The sequence below is a fragment of the Penicillium hordei genome (assembly GCF_028827395.1).
Source record: "Penicillium hordei strain IBT 12815 chromosome Unknown utg000001l_segment0_segment0, whole genome shotgun sequence".
NCBI classification, from domain to species: domain Eukaryota; kingdom Fungi; phylum Ascomycota; class Eurotiomycetes; order Eurotiales; family Aspergillaceae; genus Penicillium; species Penicillium hordei.
This window is the reverse complement of record NW_026623142.1, coordinates 7,291,382-7,308,585: the sequence shown is the minus strand read 5'-3', so window position 1 is coordinate 7,308,585 and position 17,204 is coordinate 7,291,382. Positions and strand designations below refer to the sequence as shown.

Here is a 17,204-nt window from a genome sequence, read left to right as displayed (position 1 = left end):
TTGGAGTAATGAGTTATCAAAGCTTTCCTTCTGATGGCCCTTTCACCAGTCATGCTAGAAGCAAGCAAAGCAGTCGTGGGCGAGTCGAATCGTTTCCTCAGAGCATGTGACTCCCATATAAAGTCCGTTGAATATCCAGATTCAGATGCAACGTCAGCTAGGTCCAAATGACAGAAAAAGACAACTCGTTTCTTGACATGGATTAGCCGAATGGCCTGAGCCCATTCCTTGCGCGTCAGAGACAGTACATCGAGCTCCAGCTCTATCAGTCCGTCGCACAGTCTCAGTAAATTCCAGCAGCTCTTCATATCATCCCATCCATTCCAAATTGGATCCCGATACTGCGGAAATGTACTAGAGTGTTCATCGTTGTTGTAAGCATGAATAGGCATAAACGATATCCGCCTTAGCCACGACCTCACTTGTGGACGAAGAGCAGTCAAGAATCCCGTTAGGAGAGAGGGGTCCTCAAAAGCAAAACAGTTTTCCGACCAGAATACCGGTGCAGCGTCGTTCCAAAATCTCTTGCTGGCGAGCAGAATGGCTAGATTGTCACGCCTTCCGCATAGGCATGGTAGAAACCTCATGCACGGGATCCCTTCCACGTTTCCGTCCAGGTCCCAGTAGCAATTATCACAGAGATAGGAGTTTTTATGGGGCTGCGCCCATTGGCTCCGTGCCGGGGACTGGAATATCGGGACTTGTGGCTGCTTCCAGACGTAGTTGTGGCAGTTTGCACATTGAGGGCCTTCTCTATTCCAGGGATCTGGATCTGGGCCTGGTCTTATACGGAGCAGAGGCATTTTGCATGGGTCTGAGTGATATAGATCAAATTTGCATGGCTGGACGAGAAGTTTACCGTAAATGTTATTTCTTATTTCTTGTGGAAGGGAGAAGAATCTAAAATTACGATGTTAGGAGTAGAAGTTATAATAGGAAGAAAGAGGTCATACCTCTTGAAAAAAGGAGACTCCTCATATTCCCGGGGCTCTATGAGATGTGTCTCCTGTACATGATTTGCCTTTAGTCTTGCTCGTCGGACCCCTTTCGGTGTAGGATGTAATTCTCGGCGTCGTGTATACCGATGGAGTTTGGGTTCCAAGCCGGGCTCTGAAGATGATTTCGCCATTTACTTGCAAATTTCAGAATACAGTACAGATAGCCAAACCGTTCAAGCATGGCTATCCAGATAGAATTATAAATTCGGCCAAATGTAGTCTGCAGCCTAATATGACTCCTGAGAGCACGTCACAGTCAGCTTTCAGCCTCGCGGGGACTCAAAGAGGAAATGGTTACACTGATGCTGTGGCGCAGCACACTACATACTGGTGAGAACAAAGGGGAATATTGCATTATGACTCATTAGAAGTTTTACCTAGGTATGGTTATATTATTCAGACATTAGGAACCAACACCTTGCCCTCAGACACGCTAACTGCAGTGCCCGTCAGCACAACTTGTTCAATCTTCTTGTCGCCATCCAACGTAACCCCAACACCAATATCACTCCGGCGTCCCATCTCAACACCCTGCACAACATGGTACTGATAATTCTGACCAGCCTTGCCCTCCGTAAGTGTCAAGTACGCCGCCAACCCACTAGCCGCACTACCAGTAGCCGGATCTTCCAAAGTTCCCAGGATCGTCCTGGACCGAATGACCTTCTTCTTCGAGACACTATCCTCAACATCCCGAACAATGAAGTACACACAGATCAACCCAGCTTTCCACCCCTCATCAAGATACTCATCGGAAACCAGCTCACCACCGGTCGCAGGCGTCACAGCAGCCAGCGCCTCCAGCGAAGGAAGCTCAATAAACAACTGACTCATCCCATTGACAATGGAAAAGAGCGGGAAAGTAACATCCGGCTGCGTAAAGAACGGCGCCAGTGTCGGGTGCAGCCTAACCAACTCCTTCAAGCTAAACCGCCCAGCATGGATACGCGTATTGTGCGCAATCTGCGCAGCAACGTATTTGGTCTCACGATTCTGGACGGAGATGGGGATGTCGCCGGACTTGGTTGTGAGTGTGGTGACACCATCCTCATCCGCGGGGTCGGCTGAGTGGCTCAGGAACCAGGAGGCTGCACCAATGGTGGGATGACCTGCGAAGGGGAGTTCGCAGTCTGTGGTAAAGATGTCGATGGTGCGCTTGCCTTTCTCGCGTACTGGGTGGACAAAGATACTCTCCGATAGATTGAATTCCCGTGCAATGGTTTGCTTTTGGCTCTGCGTTAGAGCGGTTGAGTCATCTTCTGGGAGGAAGACTACTGCCAGCGGGTTGCCGGAGTAGGGTGTTGATGTGAAGACATCGAGAGTGACGAATTTGAGGTGAGTCATGTTGGAATATTGGGATATTGGGATATTGGGATATTGATATGTCTCGGATATCAACGGGGGTGTCGGGTGGTTTTTATAGTTGCAACCTGGTCCCCCCACTTTTCGCATTGACTCACCGTTAAACTTCACCCTACACTTGAAATAGTCTCATGTCTTGTAGAACAATTGGATTATCGTGTATATTTGCACAGACATACAATGGGCCGCTACACTCGTGGGAGAACAAAATCATCCGGCATACCCCTCCTATTCCCCCATACTTTCAATCCCTCAATCAACGCTCCACTAAAGTCAGGATCATACTTCAATCCATCATCCCCAGAGCTAATCCTCCCCCTCCACAATGCCCAATTCTCAACCATCACCCCCTCCGGCGCACGCAAAATACCAACCGCCACATCAACTATCCCCGGCCGGTCGGTACAGCTATAAAACACCGTCGCACCACAGGTCCCACAGAATGTCCGTAGTACCTCTTCACTAGACTTGTAACTTTTCGACGACCCGATAATCAAATCTCCCAGTGGAGAAGGAGATATATGATCAATCGGAACGAACATCCAAGCTATGACATTGGAGCCATCGACCAGACGACAGTCATCACAGAGATCAAGAAGCGCAAGCCACTTGGTTGTGTCCCTTGGCAAAACCCATCCCTCGCTTGCAGGACTAGCAAGAAATTCCTTTCTAGGACGGGCGATAGAGAACGAAACGCCACCGCAGTGACATTCAGCGCGCAATTCTTCGCCCTCGTTTTTGACTGCGCCTGTTCGGATGCTGTCTCCGGAATCGTTAAAAACATCAAGCTGGCGACCACCAATATGCGAGAACATCGCGGAAAGCCCTCCATCAAGCGAGGAGTTTGTAAAAGCATGCGAGCGCATCTCCCATAGACCCTGGTTTGGCTTAGTGAAGATAGCCGTGGATATCACCCAGCCCCCGTCATCGTGTGACTTATCTCCGATGTGGCAACCGCAGGTACTACAGAAATGCCGCGTTCCCTGGGACTCGGCGTGGTTGTAGGGTGTCAGTTTGTCTATGCTGGAAGGAACGACGAACTGTGGTACTACGCCTGCTGGTAGTGGGGCGTGGAAAATACATGGTGTGCCATGGGTGTAGCGACAGACGCTGCAATGGCATATGTGGACTTTGAGGGGGAGGGAGACTGCGGGAATTGTTATGGTGAAATGGATGCTTTGGCAGTGGCACGCTGCTGTGAGAGTCTTGCTATCAGCCATCTTGGAAGTTGGTAGGAAAAGATGGGTAAATGGGTAAGATGGGTCTCCTGCGACTGAGCAGAGGTCCAGTGTGGGGAAGCTCGTATTCTGTATGCTTCATCAAGCACGGACCTTGGCTTTGTCGGTGACTAGGCAGATAGGAAATATTAGGTCGTAAAATTGTTTTCATTGAGTTTAGGTATCCGATGCTTTACAATTCCGTTTCCATCTCAATGCCAAACGCCTCATCAGGTCATCATAATCGAAACATATCACCAATATTGAAGTGAAACCACTATTCAGAGTCACTTTCAATCACAAATCCGCCGCGCATACGTCTCCGGGCTGGAGCCACAGGTGCATCTTCCTCGTCATCGTCTACAGCCTCATACTCCGTAGCTTGGGGCTTGCTCGGAAGATCACGAGTAAAGGCGAAATCATCATCAAAAGCAAGATCATCCTCACCCGATGTGAGGGGAGTGTCTTCGTCCTCTCCAGCGCCGTGGCTAGTAGAGATCTCCTGCTGGGAGTGAGACGACTCAGCGTCAAGTTCCGCCATGAGAATATCGCCATCAGCATCACTTTCAGCACCGCTAGCAACGGAACCAGAATTACGACGTTGTCGCTTCGATTTTGCGGCCGCAGATGTGCCGGTATCGCTAGTTCGCTTGCGGGCGGCAGACTTCTTCCCTTTACCCTTGCTTGTGGGTTTGACAGTGCCAGTGAGCAAGGCCTTCTTGATTTCTTTTGCCTGTTTGACTCGCCGCTCTTCTTCCAGCCGGAAGAACTCTTTGTCGGCTTCTTCGTCGCTTTCTTCGTCGCTAGCATGGATGAACAGATCACTCTTGATCTTCGCTTGGCGAGAAAGTGCGTTTGATAGACGCGCATCACGCCGCGCTTCTAGGGTTTCATCGTCCAGTGGCTCCCTTTCAGTAGCGGCCTTCTGCTTCTTCTTACGCTTCTTCTTAAGGTCATCCAGCGCACTGGACTTGGACCGCGGATTCGCTGGGAACAAAGGACCATCGGGAATGTCCTCGCCTTCGGACTCGGATCCAAAGTTGACATCAAGCGTGCCTTGGATCATGTTGCCACGATCGCTTCCTTTGTTCTTCGGTTGGATGTGCTTGCGAGGATCATCATTTGGATCTCCGGAGAATGGGTTCTGAAGAGATTTCAAAATTTCAGAAATTATTTCATGCAAGTCATCGGACTTGAGGGAGGCTGGAATGACCCAAGAGGCACCAAGCACATCTTCAACGCCGAGTCGCTCGAATCCGACGATAGTCATGAGCAGACGTAGCTTTGCGTTCGAGAACATGGAATTCTGAACGAACTCGTTTTTGCCTTTGACGGCTGTTTCTTTGTTAGTGTCAATCGAGAAATAGGGTATTGGGGGAACATACTAATCATGGGATTGGGAACGCTGATAGTCTCGGGGTTATTGGCACGACGGACTTCTTCTTGGGTTTCCCAGTCCTCTCTTTCGGAGGCTGCGGAGCTCAATACATCCTTGATCCATGTTACCAGATCTGCCCTACCATCGAGAACAAGAGCTCCAATCACGATGTGCAGTTTCGCCTCCTTCGTCGTTGCCTCCGTCGATGTAATCACAAGGTCCGGCGGGGGACGCTTATAGCTGGAAATCGTTTGCTTCTCGTGTCCATATTCAAGGTAGTAAACAGTTGAGTTGATCTTACTGAATAGCAGTTCAGTGATCAAGGCGGGGCGCTGATCAATCTTCTTGACCAGTCGTCGAATTATCTGCCGGACCAATTCCTCCCATTCCTTAAATACAGACTTGCTCGAGTCCATGGAGCCTGGGCCTTTGATCATTCGATAGAAAAGGCTGATAATATCCACTCGAAACAGCAAGACAGTCATCTCCTGCTTGAACGCAATTCGGTAGAAATAGCGGTGGGCGCGTTTGAGCTGCTCAGAGTTAAGCTCTCGGTAGAAGCCTGTGAACGCAATAAAGGTATCCACGCAGTTTTGGTTGCAGAATTTGGCTGAGAATCGCTTAAAGTCAAAGCTGCGTTCCTTGATGGCCTGGGCGGCTTCCTCCATGTCTTCATCTTCAGAGTCACGCTCCTCGTCGTCGTCTTCTCCCTCTTGCTGAGCGACTTGAGAAGCCTTCTTTTGCCTTTTCTTAGCCTTTCGCCGCGAGCGGATTTGCATGTCGGCATTTTCTTTGGAATACCGTTCCAGCATTCGCAGAAATACATGTGCTAACTCCGTGCAGGCATCTAAATAGCCAAAGCCTTGGTCTTTGTACCCGCGCACAATAGCAAGAATCCGGTCATGGGTTGTTTCTTCATAGAAAATTCGGTTTTGAATGTTCTCTGCGATTTCCTGATCTTCTTCGAGCGGCGACACTGCCATTTCCTGGACAGTCAACAGAATCTGGGTGAAGCAGCGCATCTGAGCATTGAGGTCTTCCCATTCCTTGTTGTCCAGGCTACTCTGCATAGCCCGGTTCAAAGTAATGAACGTCTCTTGGTTCAGGACGCCAGCGACCAGACCATAGCTATCGGGTTCAATATCTTTGGTTCTTCCTCCATTCTGAGCCGTGCGATGGCGAAGCTGTCGAGCCCGTCGTACGCGCTCTGCTTCCAGGAACCAACCGACTGTGTAGAAGAATTGGCGATTATTGAGTGGTACCACACGCTCGGCTTCACGCTCAATTGCTTTCCGCACATGGGTGAATAGAGGGTTGAACCCGGAATCCAGGAACTCCTCCACGAAAGTCCTCAGATTCTTAGTTGCCTCGGAATTAAGGTGAGCTGGCATGTTGAAGTTGTTGTTCTGAATCACATCATCTTGTCTGCGACGAGGCCGAGGCTTATTCCACTTTTTGCTCTCGTCCATCTTTTGTAGTGTGGTCTGGTCGTCGCGCAAGACACCTTGTCCAGAGACAGTAGACACCTTCGCATCGTCTCGCTTGACCCAGATCATTGTACCGAATCTTCCATGGCGTGTAGGCGCATTCTTTGCGTATTCCCTCCGTACCAATGATTCCTTTTTCAATAGATCGCTCAGTTCGTCAGTTCGCTTGGCCGTTCTCTGCTCATCGTCCATGAACAACTTCTCAACGTTGACACCCTTGACAATATGGAAAAGTGTCTCCATCAGAGGAATGTCCTGAAGGTTGAAGTCTTCGCCGACATTAGAGCACATGGTCAGGAGAAGTGCAAACGCATCTTGCTCATGGAAGGCGTTGATTGTCGCCGATCTGGATGTCTCCTCCTCGTCGCCCTCTGCCGCAAGTCGGGTATTGGGGGATATGATCGCAACGTTTCGCAGCAAGTACAACATGAGCTTGAGGATTCCTTCGTCTCGGGTTGAACGTTCGGATCGAGGGGTCGCCATGCTTGGAAGAGAAATTCGAATGACTGCGCGAAGGAGATTCAATCCTCCGGATCTGAGGATACCTCGCTTGTATTGGACCTGTGTTTGTTGAATGTAGGGGGTATGACGGTGGTGGTTGACTGTCATCTGGCTATGAAACTCCACAGGCCATGTTAAGGGAACAAGAAGTTCCAAGCACGCCAGTGAGATTCTGGTCATATGCTTACTATTCTGTCCACTAGCCCACCAGAGCGAGAGAATCGGAAGCAGATCACCATTGATCAAGTTAGCCTCTCCAAGGCATCGCGCAACGTCCATCCGGTTATTCTTTTCATCGTACAATTTCAACCAGCGTTTAATGTCGCGTAGACATGCCAGAGCATCATCTCCGAGCACGTACTGGTCGGCATTTTCCCCATTGAATCCTCCAAGCTAGATAACCAAGCGTATCAGTGAATTAACCCAGAGCCAGGCAAAGGAGAAAGTGGAAAGTGAACTCACAGCAGTAACCAGGCCGTAAACATAGTTACGCACGTCTGGGTCCACGACTTGCACGTCGTGTCCTAGAGGAACAACCTCTTCATCCATGGTGGGCTAGTTTGATACCCCATTAATTTGCTTCCCGAATCGAGTTGAATGGGAACGCGTCGACGCGTGTTCGGCTTCGGCGGTTCGGAGAAACTGGATGCCGCCAAAGTGCCGAAGATAACCGATACTCTTACGCCGGAAATCAACGGCCACAATACAATATCTGGCAAAATACTCAGATGTATAGATCTATAGATCTGAGTAGAGATACCTAGATAATCCTTTCGAACTTGTTCCTTTACATATGTCTATTATTCCAAATCCACTTTTGAAATAATGCATAATATCACGGTGTTCGACCGAGTGCTATCGTTTGATCGACAAGCAATCATGATCATTTTCAATCTATCACCTGGAAATTTCTTGAAGCTGAAGATTCAACGTACATGACTTCAAATGTATTACTCTAAAGAATATAACCTATGTATTTTAAGAACAATGATTTCTCCTGAGGTTTTCTCAAAAGCACTTCCAAGATTGTTGGCTTTCTAGGGTACGTAAGCTTCAGCTTCAATATGCCTCTTTCGGCCCATCTTCTGAATAATATGGATAGCAGACAGCCCCATCATTTCTATGTTTATCACAATACGTTTGAGCAAAGTATTTTCGATCGAGAAGTACAAGGCGGTGAGATATATGCTTCAATGGCCACTGTCGAGTACCACACATTGACGTCCAAAAGCACGTGAAGTCATAGCAGTATACCCATGTGCTTCCTCTCACTTGCCTCCTTCACTCCTTTTGTTAATTTTTCCCATAGCTCGAGAAACCGCTGCAGTCATGCTTACCTCTACTATTCGCTCTGTTTCCCTTCGCAGAAGCCCTGTGGTGGCCCGAAACTTCTGCTCAACCTCTACGGTTCGCGCAGCCGAGGTCAAGTCACTGGGTGTTGTCGGTGCGGGCCAAATGGTGTGTAACACGAAATATACAACCACGATGCAGGTCTAACAAAGTTTCAGGGCTTGGGAATTGCCCTCGTCGCTGCACAGAAGGCAAATGTCCCGGTAACTCTCGTCGATACCTCGCAGGCCTCTCTGGATAAGGGCCTCAAGTTTGCCGGTACGCTGAGCTTCAATTCAGTTTACTGCAATCGCCCGGAATTATCTGACATGGCATTGGATAATAGATAAACTTCTCGAAAAGGATGTAGCAAAGCAGCGCCTTACTCGAGAGGCAGCTGATGAGGCTCGTGGGCTTATTTCTACGAGCCTGACGCTGGAGGGTCTCTCCGCAGTCGACTTCGTAATTGAGGCTGTACCTGAGATCCCTGATCTGAAGACAAAGATATTTGCCAGCTTGGCCCAGATCGCCCCGAAACATGCCATTCTCGCAACAAACACCTCCTCCATCTCCATCACCAAGATTGCCGCTGCCACCAGCGCGGATCCTACCGACCTTCAGGCTTCCTCCCGGGTCATCTCAACGCACTTCATGAACCCTGTTCCCATCCAGAAAGGTGTAGAGATTATCCGGGGACTCCAAACATCCCAGGAGACCATGGATACTGCTATTGCCTTTGTCCAGCGGATGGGTAAGGTAGCCTCTGTATCGGCCGATACACCTGGCTTCCTTGCCAACCGTATCTTGATGCCTTACATCAACGAGGCCGTGATTTGTCTCGAGACTGGTGTTGGTCGCCGTGAGGATATTGACAACATTATGAAGACTGGCACCAACGTGCCCATGGGCCCCCTCGTTTTGGCTGATTTCATTGGCCTCGACACATGCCTTGCAATCATGAACGTTCTTCACCAGGAGACTGGTGACAGCAAGTACAGACCTGCTGGTCTCCTGCGTCGTATGGTGGATGCTGGTTGGCTCGGCAAGAAGAGCGGCAAGGGTTTCTATGACTATTAGGTGCTATGCGTGTCCGGAATGGAGAAAAAGCATTTCGATCAAGATACCCTTCCTGCATCATATTAATCTAGATCGCAATTTGCTGAGAATAAATATCGATTACCCGCCCTCGACCATCCTCTAAGCCTGACCCTCCCACCAACAAGGTTCACCTGCCGATTCCGCTTGCTCCATTGCAGCGACCACTGTATTAACATCAAGATCCCCATCTGTATCCAGGTCTTCATCTTCGATATCACGTAGGGGACATTCGCATTGGCCACGTTGACCACAAAGGTAACTTATTTTCCGATTAGCGTTAACATTTTGCCTAGGGTCTGCATGCGTGAACATACCAAAATGTATGCCCACACCTACAAATGATGTGGTTACATCCATCGACCTTCTCCACCAAATACAGGCAATTGGGGCATCTCTGCCAATTATTCTCCTTTGCCAGTTCCAACGTCGCCTTCGTCTCAGAGTCATGGCTACACGACCAGGCGAGATGGAAAAGGTCCCCGCACTTGGAGCAAACCTTTGCCCGGCAATGAGGACAAACACAATATCCTAACCGTACCTTTGAGCTCTCTCGGGGGATCCATCGGCCACACCTCTCCCGAGAACAATACAAACGTTCTAGGGGAGAGATACTATTCTCCTCCCACCGAATGATATAAAGCTTTTTGTTTCGAGAGCTCATCACCTCCATGAGTGCTTTTGCGGGGATTTCTTGGGAACAACATTTTGCAGGGAACATCTCTAGGCTGTTCAGGGCTATTGAGGACATTCGTCGGAGGCATGGGGGGCAGTATTGGTGTTCACAGGGAGCAGTTAATAATTTGCTCGTTGGGACCTTTTGGAAGCACCCTGTGCACCTGTGAAGGGTTAACGTATGGCTTTAAATTGGTTTTCGGTTGGTCTTGTGCTTTACTGACTGGCTCACTTCCTCAGTCAATTTCTTGGATACGAATACTCGCACCAAGTAGTCTGGGAGCTGTCGGATGGACGAGAGGCTCTTGGTCATTTTGCCGTAGCTTGGGTAGCAACTTTTGAGGTTGGTACTTGGCTCTTCAGAGGGACAAAGTGCATAGCCAGTTGTAAGAGTCCGGGCCTGAAAGACGTCCTCTTATGTAGAAATGCATGGTGCACCTCATCTTCCAGGCCATATATGGATAGGGCACTTAGCCATGGATGAGCAAACACTATTTTCTTTCTTGTTCCTGAACAGCCCATGGTTAATTATGGGATGACGGCTACGTTCTAGGGGTTGCTGTCTTGTAGTCAGTGTATCAAGTGGGCTTAGGCAAGCTCAACTCTTCTTGGGGGTCTGCTTTATTCGGTTGACTGGCAAAGCAATCATGGAGATGTCTTCGGAGTGCTCAAACTAAAAGCCCTAACATAGCGGTGAACAGGGAACAGGCGTGGATCCATGGATCTGGGAATTTCCCGAACAGGTAAAAACGCAGCTTATGCCAACATTAGAGCGAATAATCACATCGTAATGCGAGGACCACAGTGTTCTAGCCTTGAACTAAATTAATATTTGTTCCAAAAGATTTTGTACATTGACCATTGACACTAAAAAACTAGGGTATCACTAAATGCTATAATTGCTGTCGATTTCGGCCATCGTTAAAAACTCCTGTACTTAATCCCACAAAGACTGTTCAAGCGACTCGGACTTCATACAAGGCCGGCAAATCGTCGAACAGCCCATCCTGACCCGTATTCTTGATACTCTTGGCGAGTGATGGATACCTTGCTGAGTTCCTCTCTGTTTGCAGCAAGGCGAGTACCTCCTAGCCATGTTGCGTGAACAGGGCTACTAATGTCAGTACTTTCAAAGTCAGGATAACTAGATGAATGACTACTCACTCCTTAGCTCGGCGTACTCTCACAATACATTCAGCAGAGGCAATCTGTCGCAATTCGGTTTCTCTGTCAAAAGATATTTTGTTAGTAGAAACTTCAACCAATTGACTTTCGAGTACCCACAGTCTTTCCATGAATCCAGGAATCAAAGCATTTCCTCCGACAACGAGAACATTCGCCAAAAAGGCAGAGTGCAGGCCAGTGGGCAGAACCGACAAACTTTGAAGAATCATATCGGGTATACCGGCTGACTTCATACCAATATCTCCGGGGGTGAATAGAAGCTCGGGGACAGCAAAGCGCTCATTACCCAGCACTAGTACATCCTCCGACAACACCTCTGCGCTGAGCCCGGAAACCGCTCCTTTCTTCTTTTTGGCGTGAAGAAGAGGATCATGCGGTCGAATGAAGCCCTTCTTGTTTGCGTTCGGGTCTGGAAGCACATAGTCCAACACGATTCCCTCCTCGGGGCCACTCTGGCGCTTTCGGCCACTTTTCCATGCTTGTTCCAAGTCACCAGCAAAGTCATTGCTAACATAGCAGACCGCCTCTTTTACTTGGTTCATAATATATGACTCATCTACCATGTTGTATTGTCTCATTGACACAATCTCCTTCAGGTAATTTGTAAGGTGTTTGCCTCCGATATCGAGTCTTCGGATCCCGCGTTGAAGAGCATGGCCTTTGTAAACCGGAGTCACTGTGGTGTGCGAATAGCCAGAATCGACGACTAGTAAGCAATCTGCCGGCAAGATAGATGCGTCGGATGTATTGGAGAGAGGATCGCCGAAGAGGGAATGGATTTCGTTCCATGCGTTGAGGGTTGGACCTATAGACTTTTGGTCAGTATAGGATCATATGCGACACCAAATAATCGGACTACCGTACCCAAACATCTCGCATATCCCCCAAATCCCCATTCCTCCATAACCATCTCATCAGCGTGCCGTTGTAAAATGGGCAAGGCATTCGGTGCCTCAGTAAGTACAAGGGTAGTGTCTTCCGGATCCGCGATGTGATAATTCCGATTCCGAGCCGTCGGCTTCCCGTCAAAGAAAGACTGGTCCCAAATCTCTCTCTCGGCTTCCCAGTTCACAACATATCCTTTCTCCACTGGGCGCCGGAACATAGCCTCATTCCAGTCGTTGACCGTCGCTAGCTGTGCGCCGATAACGATCTTGTTATCGCGGGTTTTGACAAGAGCATTGGGTATCGATGAGCAGGCGGAAACACTTTCGTCGGAGGCCGGGGCATCAGAAGCGTACCCGGCTTTAATCATGTACGCGCCATTGTCGATAATAAAAGTCTTGTCGGGAAGATATCGCGACGTCTCCACAGGCTGTGTGGGTGTTGCGGGCGTCCTTGGAGGAGCACGAGCCTTTGCTGTTCCCATTATGGCTTGCAATGATGAACAAAAGCTTTAAGCTCGTCAAGCTAGGATGTAATGATGGTGTTTGTCTTGTTTGATATCGAAAATTCCAGCTTAGGTAATATGGTATTCGCCAGCCGCCTACCTCAAAACACTATAACTACATAGTAAATGCGATAGTTATACAACATATATTCTATAGTTACTCATATCTCAACGACCTCGTTTTAGTTTGAAATTATTATATACCGATAGCTATTGGTAAGGTTTTCAAATACTGCATATTAAATTCAAGGAAATCAATTAGCTTTATCATAATATTGAAAATTACGTTAGGGAAAGCTAGAAATATATATATCACAATCATAAAGCTATGGAATTTCTATAAACTCCCCTAAGAGGGTAGATATCACTAAAAAAAAGCATTAGGTTGCAAGGCAAGTGGCAAGTCCCAATAGTCTACTATTGTTGAGATATCAAGTTGTAATTTATCGCATTTACAGTGACTGTTCATAAACCTTAGAAGCCAACATTGATTATGTAATATTATGCCAGTCAAAAGATTTTCTTAAATTCTGTTGTACATCAAGACCTCTGGCTTTTAAAGATTGTCTACACAAGGCTAGACATTGTCTTAGGAAAATATATCAAAATATCCTGACATACGATATGAACTCGAGATAGATGAGGCCCACCAGTTCATTTTACGTAGACGGCATGGGCGATAAGGGAAGGCGGTATATGAGTGGGGCTAAACGGGATGTTAAAAATTATGAACTGTCACTGTACTATGGTGTTTTAAGGTAGGCGGCTCGTGTATGAAATACGTTATTATTACAGTGGTTATATGAGTGAAAATCAAGGTATCCCAAACCTTTTTTTTTGGAGTATCCCCGAGCTGGTGGCCCCGCCAAAGTAACTATAGGGCAAGGAACATTTTGACGATTGTCCACCCTCCGCAAGGGTTAAGCGGGTCTTCATCAGATAAACTTCCTATCTATATGTATTACATAGGTACACTGGTCTCGAAGCTAGGGGGTGAGATCTATATATCAATTATCAACTACTGAAGCGGACCGGTCAAATGTATATCCGAAGCGTTGCACAGTGTTGAAAACCCTCTCTATATGACAATATTGTCACGAATACCTCAATACAGAAGGCGGATGTACCGGTAATATCTCATAAAGTTTCCGGCCCCACCACCCGGCAGCTTTGAAGGTTTATAACGGAATACACGGGGCCTTGGAGCTGTCGTTAGTTGTACAGAAGTGAACCAAACCCGACAAAACGGGCTGTCGAAGTGACTCCACTGGGTCAATCCGGAGATCAATAGCTAATTTAGGACGAAACACCGAGCCCCTTCCACAACTCCCAGGATTTACCTGTTCCATACAGAGAACATTTACAAACATGTACGGAGTAAGAAAATATCGAGGGGCTAACTCGGCTAACACCCGTAGATAGCATAGTGACTTCTTCCCCCCCCCCCCAAAGCATATTGTAGATAAATCACACACTCTACCCGAAATTCACTGACTATTACAAAATGGCTGCGCTTCAAACTATCGAAGTTCCACACCTTGGCGGCATCAAGGCTGGATATGCCTTCTCCAAGGACCATTATGATCCTTCTAAGCCGACATGCGTGCTCATTAATTCGATGTGCATGACCGTTTCTCTCTACCATGATCAATTTAACAATGAAGTCTTGACTGATGCCATGAATCTTCTGGCCATTGAGCCATTAGGCCATGGCTCGACCAGTTCTCCCTCGGAACACTTTACGTACTGGGATTCTGCTCACATGGCTTTGCAGGTCATGGACCACTTTGGCATTCAGAAAGCCTTCGTCCTAGGGACAAGTCAGGGGGGGTGGATCGTGACTAGGATGGCCCTCCTAGCCCCAGACAGGGTAAGTTCACGCCCGGGGGGACCTCGGCAGTCAGTGAATTGCTGATTTAACCCCAAGCTAAGCTAAAAGAATAATGTTAACATATTGCTAGATCCTCGGTCTTATGCCCCTCGGAACCTCCATGGATTACGAATCCTTGGATTCTCGATCCAAGGGCTGCTGGGATCCTGCTGCCAATCTTACGGTGTTTCATGAGAAGTGGACCAGTTCCTCGACTACACCCGACTTTGTTGTGGATGACGTCTGGTGCGGACTGGTGGGGGGGATTGGCTTCGGTGCCGCAGCCACCGAAACGAGATCTGCATTCTGGACTCAGACCCTGAAGGAAGTGTATAAGGGCGATGAGGGCCGGAAAAAGGTTCGAATGGCGCTCAATTGCCTACTAGAGAGGGATGGGCTCCTACTTCGGATCGGAGATATCAAATGTCCTGTTTATTGGCTACAGGTGAGTCCTATGTTTACCGATGTACATGATGACTCATGATTAACAAATCGATAAGGGAACCGAAGACACTCCCTTTGGGACGATCGTTCCTGCGGAACACATTAAACGTTTTACCTCGTCTGTGGAGGCTAAACTTGTGATGATTGAGGGGGGTGCGCATTACCTGAATGCCACCAACCCAAAGGAGGTGGATGAGGCCCTTCTGGAGATGGTCACCAAGTACAACTGCTAGTATATCGCTATTGTATACTCCGTATAATTGCGAGGATATGCTGGAAAGCCACTAACAAACACCACTAAAGGAGCCTGTCAATAGCTCTAATATTCCATCTTATGTATGCTTTCTTGTTTTTTTTCAGTTTTCGTTCTCGTCTACTACATGTGTATCATATTTTCATTGTTTACTAGTGTACTGCTATAAAGTGGGCCTTTCGTATCTTTTCGTCAGAACCTTCCTAAAATGAATTATTCACAACCCCTACATCCACGTGGATACTATACTTTATGTGCTGATCTGCAAGTTACTTATTCGGCACTCAACGGTTCCTTAAAAGTTTACCTTATTCCGTGCATAATGATATATCCACGGATATTATTGATACATAGTATTTGGTCCAAACTAAGTGATACATATCAGTGATAAATGTCAGTGATAAATGCCAGTGATAAATGTCAGTGATACATAATATGGATTGATATCAGTGTAGAGAGCAAATGCCTAACCTGGCAGGGGCTAACTACCAAACTAAGTTCAGACTCAAAACGCCAAGCCTGTCATTGTCGATGAAATGTCCAATAGTGGAATTTTACGAGTCGTATACGGAGTATTCGACACACAATGGGACTTTGCTGTGCAGAACCTCTGCCGTGTATTCGTACTCTATACTCCGTATATAAGATTTTATTCCCTAACATTTGCAGGGTTTTATTTTTACCTTCCTAAGCCAAACCTCATGGAGAGCAATCAGGACAGTCTACAGCAATGGTCTATAGCCACTACAGCCTCAGTTACGGTGTTGGCCTTCGTGTCAGTATGTCTTCGACTACTCGCCCGTTATGAGCGGATGCAAAAGCTGTGGTGGGATGACTATATGGTTATCTTTTCTATGGTCAGTTCGATTCGTTCCCCCCCCCCCCCCCCCCCATTGAATCACAATCGCATAGTTTCTGATCAAACATAAGCTATGGAACTTCATCGTTGTCGGGTTCATCTTCGCCATGATTCAGAAGGGAATGGGACTTCATGCAAGCACCCTTCCCATGGAAAACGTGATCATGATCGCGAAATATCTTGTTGTGGCCGAAGTTCTCTACGTCTTCAACCTGGTATGGACCAAGCTGAGCATTCTGCTCATGTACTACCGGATCTTCCGCTTTCCTTACTTCAAGACATGGGCATACATCATTGGAATCTTTGTTATCCTTTGGGTTATCTGTATAACCTTTCTCTTCATCTTCATTTGCGTCCCCGTCCAAAAACTATGGTATCCCCAACTCCCAGGGCGGTGCATCAACCAGGTTGCCACATGGGTCGCCAACGCCGTCTCGACGATCGCAACCGATTTTGCTATTCTCCTCCTTCCGATCCCACAAGTATGGAAGCTTCAACTTCGAATTTCGGAAAAGATAGCCGTTTTAATTGCCTTTAGCTTGGGATTCTTGTAAGCGTTAACATTTCCAAGAACAAAAAGACCCTCAGTCAATCTAATTTCAACAGCGTGGTCTTCGCCTCCGCCTACCGTTTCTCGGTCCTCTTCAGCTACACTGCGCTTGATTCCTCCTACACTCTCGCCCCAACGGTTGGCTGGACCGCGATCGAAATGTCTGCCGGCATCGTTTCGGCCAACCTCCCCACCATCCGCCCTGCTTTTCGTTTCATAGCGCGCATGCTGGGTATCCACGGTAGAGTTATGGCTCTCTTCAAAAGTACAAACAGGACAACTGCCAAGAATTCGGACGCTGTCACTCAGCCTTCAGGAGCAGGGGAGTCCAATTCCACCATCCTGCAGCACAACAAGCATCCGAAACGACATTCTTTCTATCACCTACCAGATGATCCTAACTCAGTAGGAGAACAGGCACAAATAAATACCTCGTTTAGGCCGGACTATGATAAGGTGAAGATGTACACCAATGTGTTGGGTTCGAGGGTTGTTGATCATCCTGATGGGGATCAGATTCCCCTGACTGAGATTAGAGTCGACAAGGAGTTTACGCAGACTACGTGCTAAGGGGAATTATTCTTTGTATTATACTAGAAATTTGGATTTCA

At 47.8% G+C, this 17,204-nt stretch overlaps 8 protein-coding genes across 8 annotated transcripts; 3 read left to right on the top strand and 5 right to left on the bottom strand.

Annotated features, from left to right (window-relative positions):
* Positions 1-1,394: 1,394 nt before the first annotated feature.
* On the bottom strand, positions 1,395-2,342 carry N7537_002744 (PhzF family phenazine biosynthesis protein; the record flags this gene model as incomplete). Its single annotated transcript, XM_056893802.1, has 1 exon — positions 1,395-2,342. One exon carries the CDS (start codon positions 2,340-2,342, stop codon positions 1,395-1,397), a length of 948 nt encoding a protein of 315 aa, XP_056758797.1.
* Positions 2,343-2,548: 206 nt separating this feature from the next.
* N7537_002743 (uncharacterized protein) lies at positions 2,549-3,580 on the bottom strand (the record flags this gene model as incomplete). The annotated part of the gene is made up of 1 exon (XM_056893801.1): positions 2,549-3,580. The coding sequence occupies one exon, from the start codon at positions 3,578-3,580 to the stop codon at positions 2,549-2,551; it is 1,032 nt and encodes a 343-aa protein (XP_056758796.1).
* Positions 3,581-3,854: 274 nt separating this feature from the next.
* On the bottom strand, positions 3,855-7,492 carry tof1 (putative DNA repair protein (Tof1); the record flags this gene model as incomplete). Its single annotated transcript, XM_056893800.1, has 3 exons — positions 3,855-4,912; positions 4,963-7,336; positions 7,406-7,492. The coding sequence occupies 3 exons, from the start codon at positions 7,490-7,492 to the stop codon at positions 3,855-3,857; spliced, it is 3,519 nt and encodes a 1,172-aa protein (XP_056758795.1).
* A 780-nt stretch (positions 7,493-8,272) lies between these two features.
* Positions 8,273-9,349, top strand: N7537_002741 (3-hydroxyacyl-CoA dehydrogenase family protein; the record flags this gene model as incomplete). The annotated part of the gene is made up of 3 exons (XM_056893799.1): positions 8,273-8,401; positions 8,452-8,551; positions 8,619-9,349. 3 exons carry the CDS (start codon positions 8,273-8,275, stop codon positions 9,347-9,349), a joined length of 960 nt encoding a protein of 319 aa, XP_056758794.1.
* A 120-nt stretch (positions 9,350-9,469) lies between these two features.
* N7537_002740 (BRcat and Rcat domain-containing protein) lies at positions 9,470-10,355 on the bottom strand (the record flags this gene model as incomplete). The annotated part of the gene is made up of 3 exons (XM_056893798.1): positions 9,470-9,629; positions 9,685-10,206; positions 10,267-10,355. The coding sequence occupies 3 exons, from the start codon at positions 10,353-10,355 to the stop codon at positions 9,470-9,472; spliced, it is 771 nt and encodes a 256-aa protein (XP_056758793.1).
* Positions 10,356-11,014: 659 nt separating this feature from the next.
* arp6 (actin family protein) lies at positions 11,015-12,596 on the bottom strand (the record flags this gene model as incomplete). Its single annotated transcript, XM_056893797.1, has 4 exons — positions 11,015-11,153; positions 11,207-11,269; positions 11,327-12,032; positions 12,092-12,596. The coding sequence occupies 4 exons, from the start codon at positions 12,594-12,596 to the stop codon at positions 11,015-11,017; spliced, it is 1,413 nt and encodes a 470-aa protein (XP_056758792.1).
* Positions 12,597-14,121: 1,525 nt separating this feature from the next.
* Positions 14,122-15,164, top strand: N7537_002738 (alpha/beta fold hydrolase; the record flags this gene model as incomplete). The annotated part of the gene is made up of 3 exons (XM_056893796.1): positions 14,122-14,487; positions 14,579-14,932; positions 14,988-15,164. The coding sequence occupies 3 exons, from the start codon at positions 14,122-14,124 to the stop codon at positions 15,162-15,164; spliced, it is 897 nt and encodes a 298-aa protein (XP_056758791.1).
* Positions 15,165-15,885: 721 nt separating this feature from the next.
* On the top strand, positions 15,886-17,163 carry N7537_002737 (uncharacterized protein; the record flags this gene model as incomplete). Its single annotated transcript, XM_056893795.1, has 3 exons — positions 15,886-16,041; positions 16,097-16,593; positions 16,650-17,163. The coding sequence occupies 3 exons, from the start codon at positions 15,886-15,888 to the stop codon at positions 17,161-17,163; spliced, it is 1,167 nt and encodes a 388-aa protein (XP_056758790.1).
* Between the last annotated feature and the right edge of the window lie 41 nt (positions 17,164-17,204).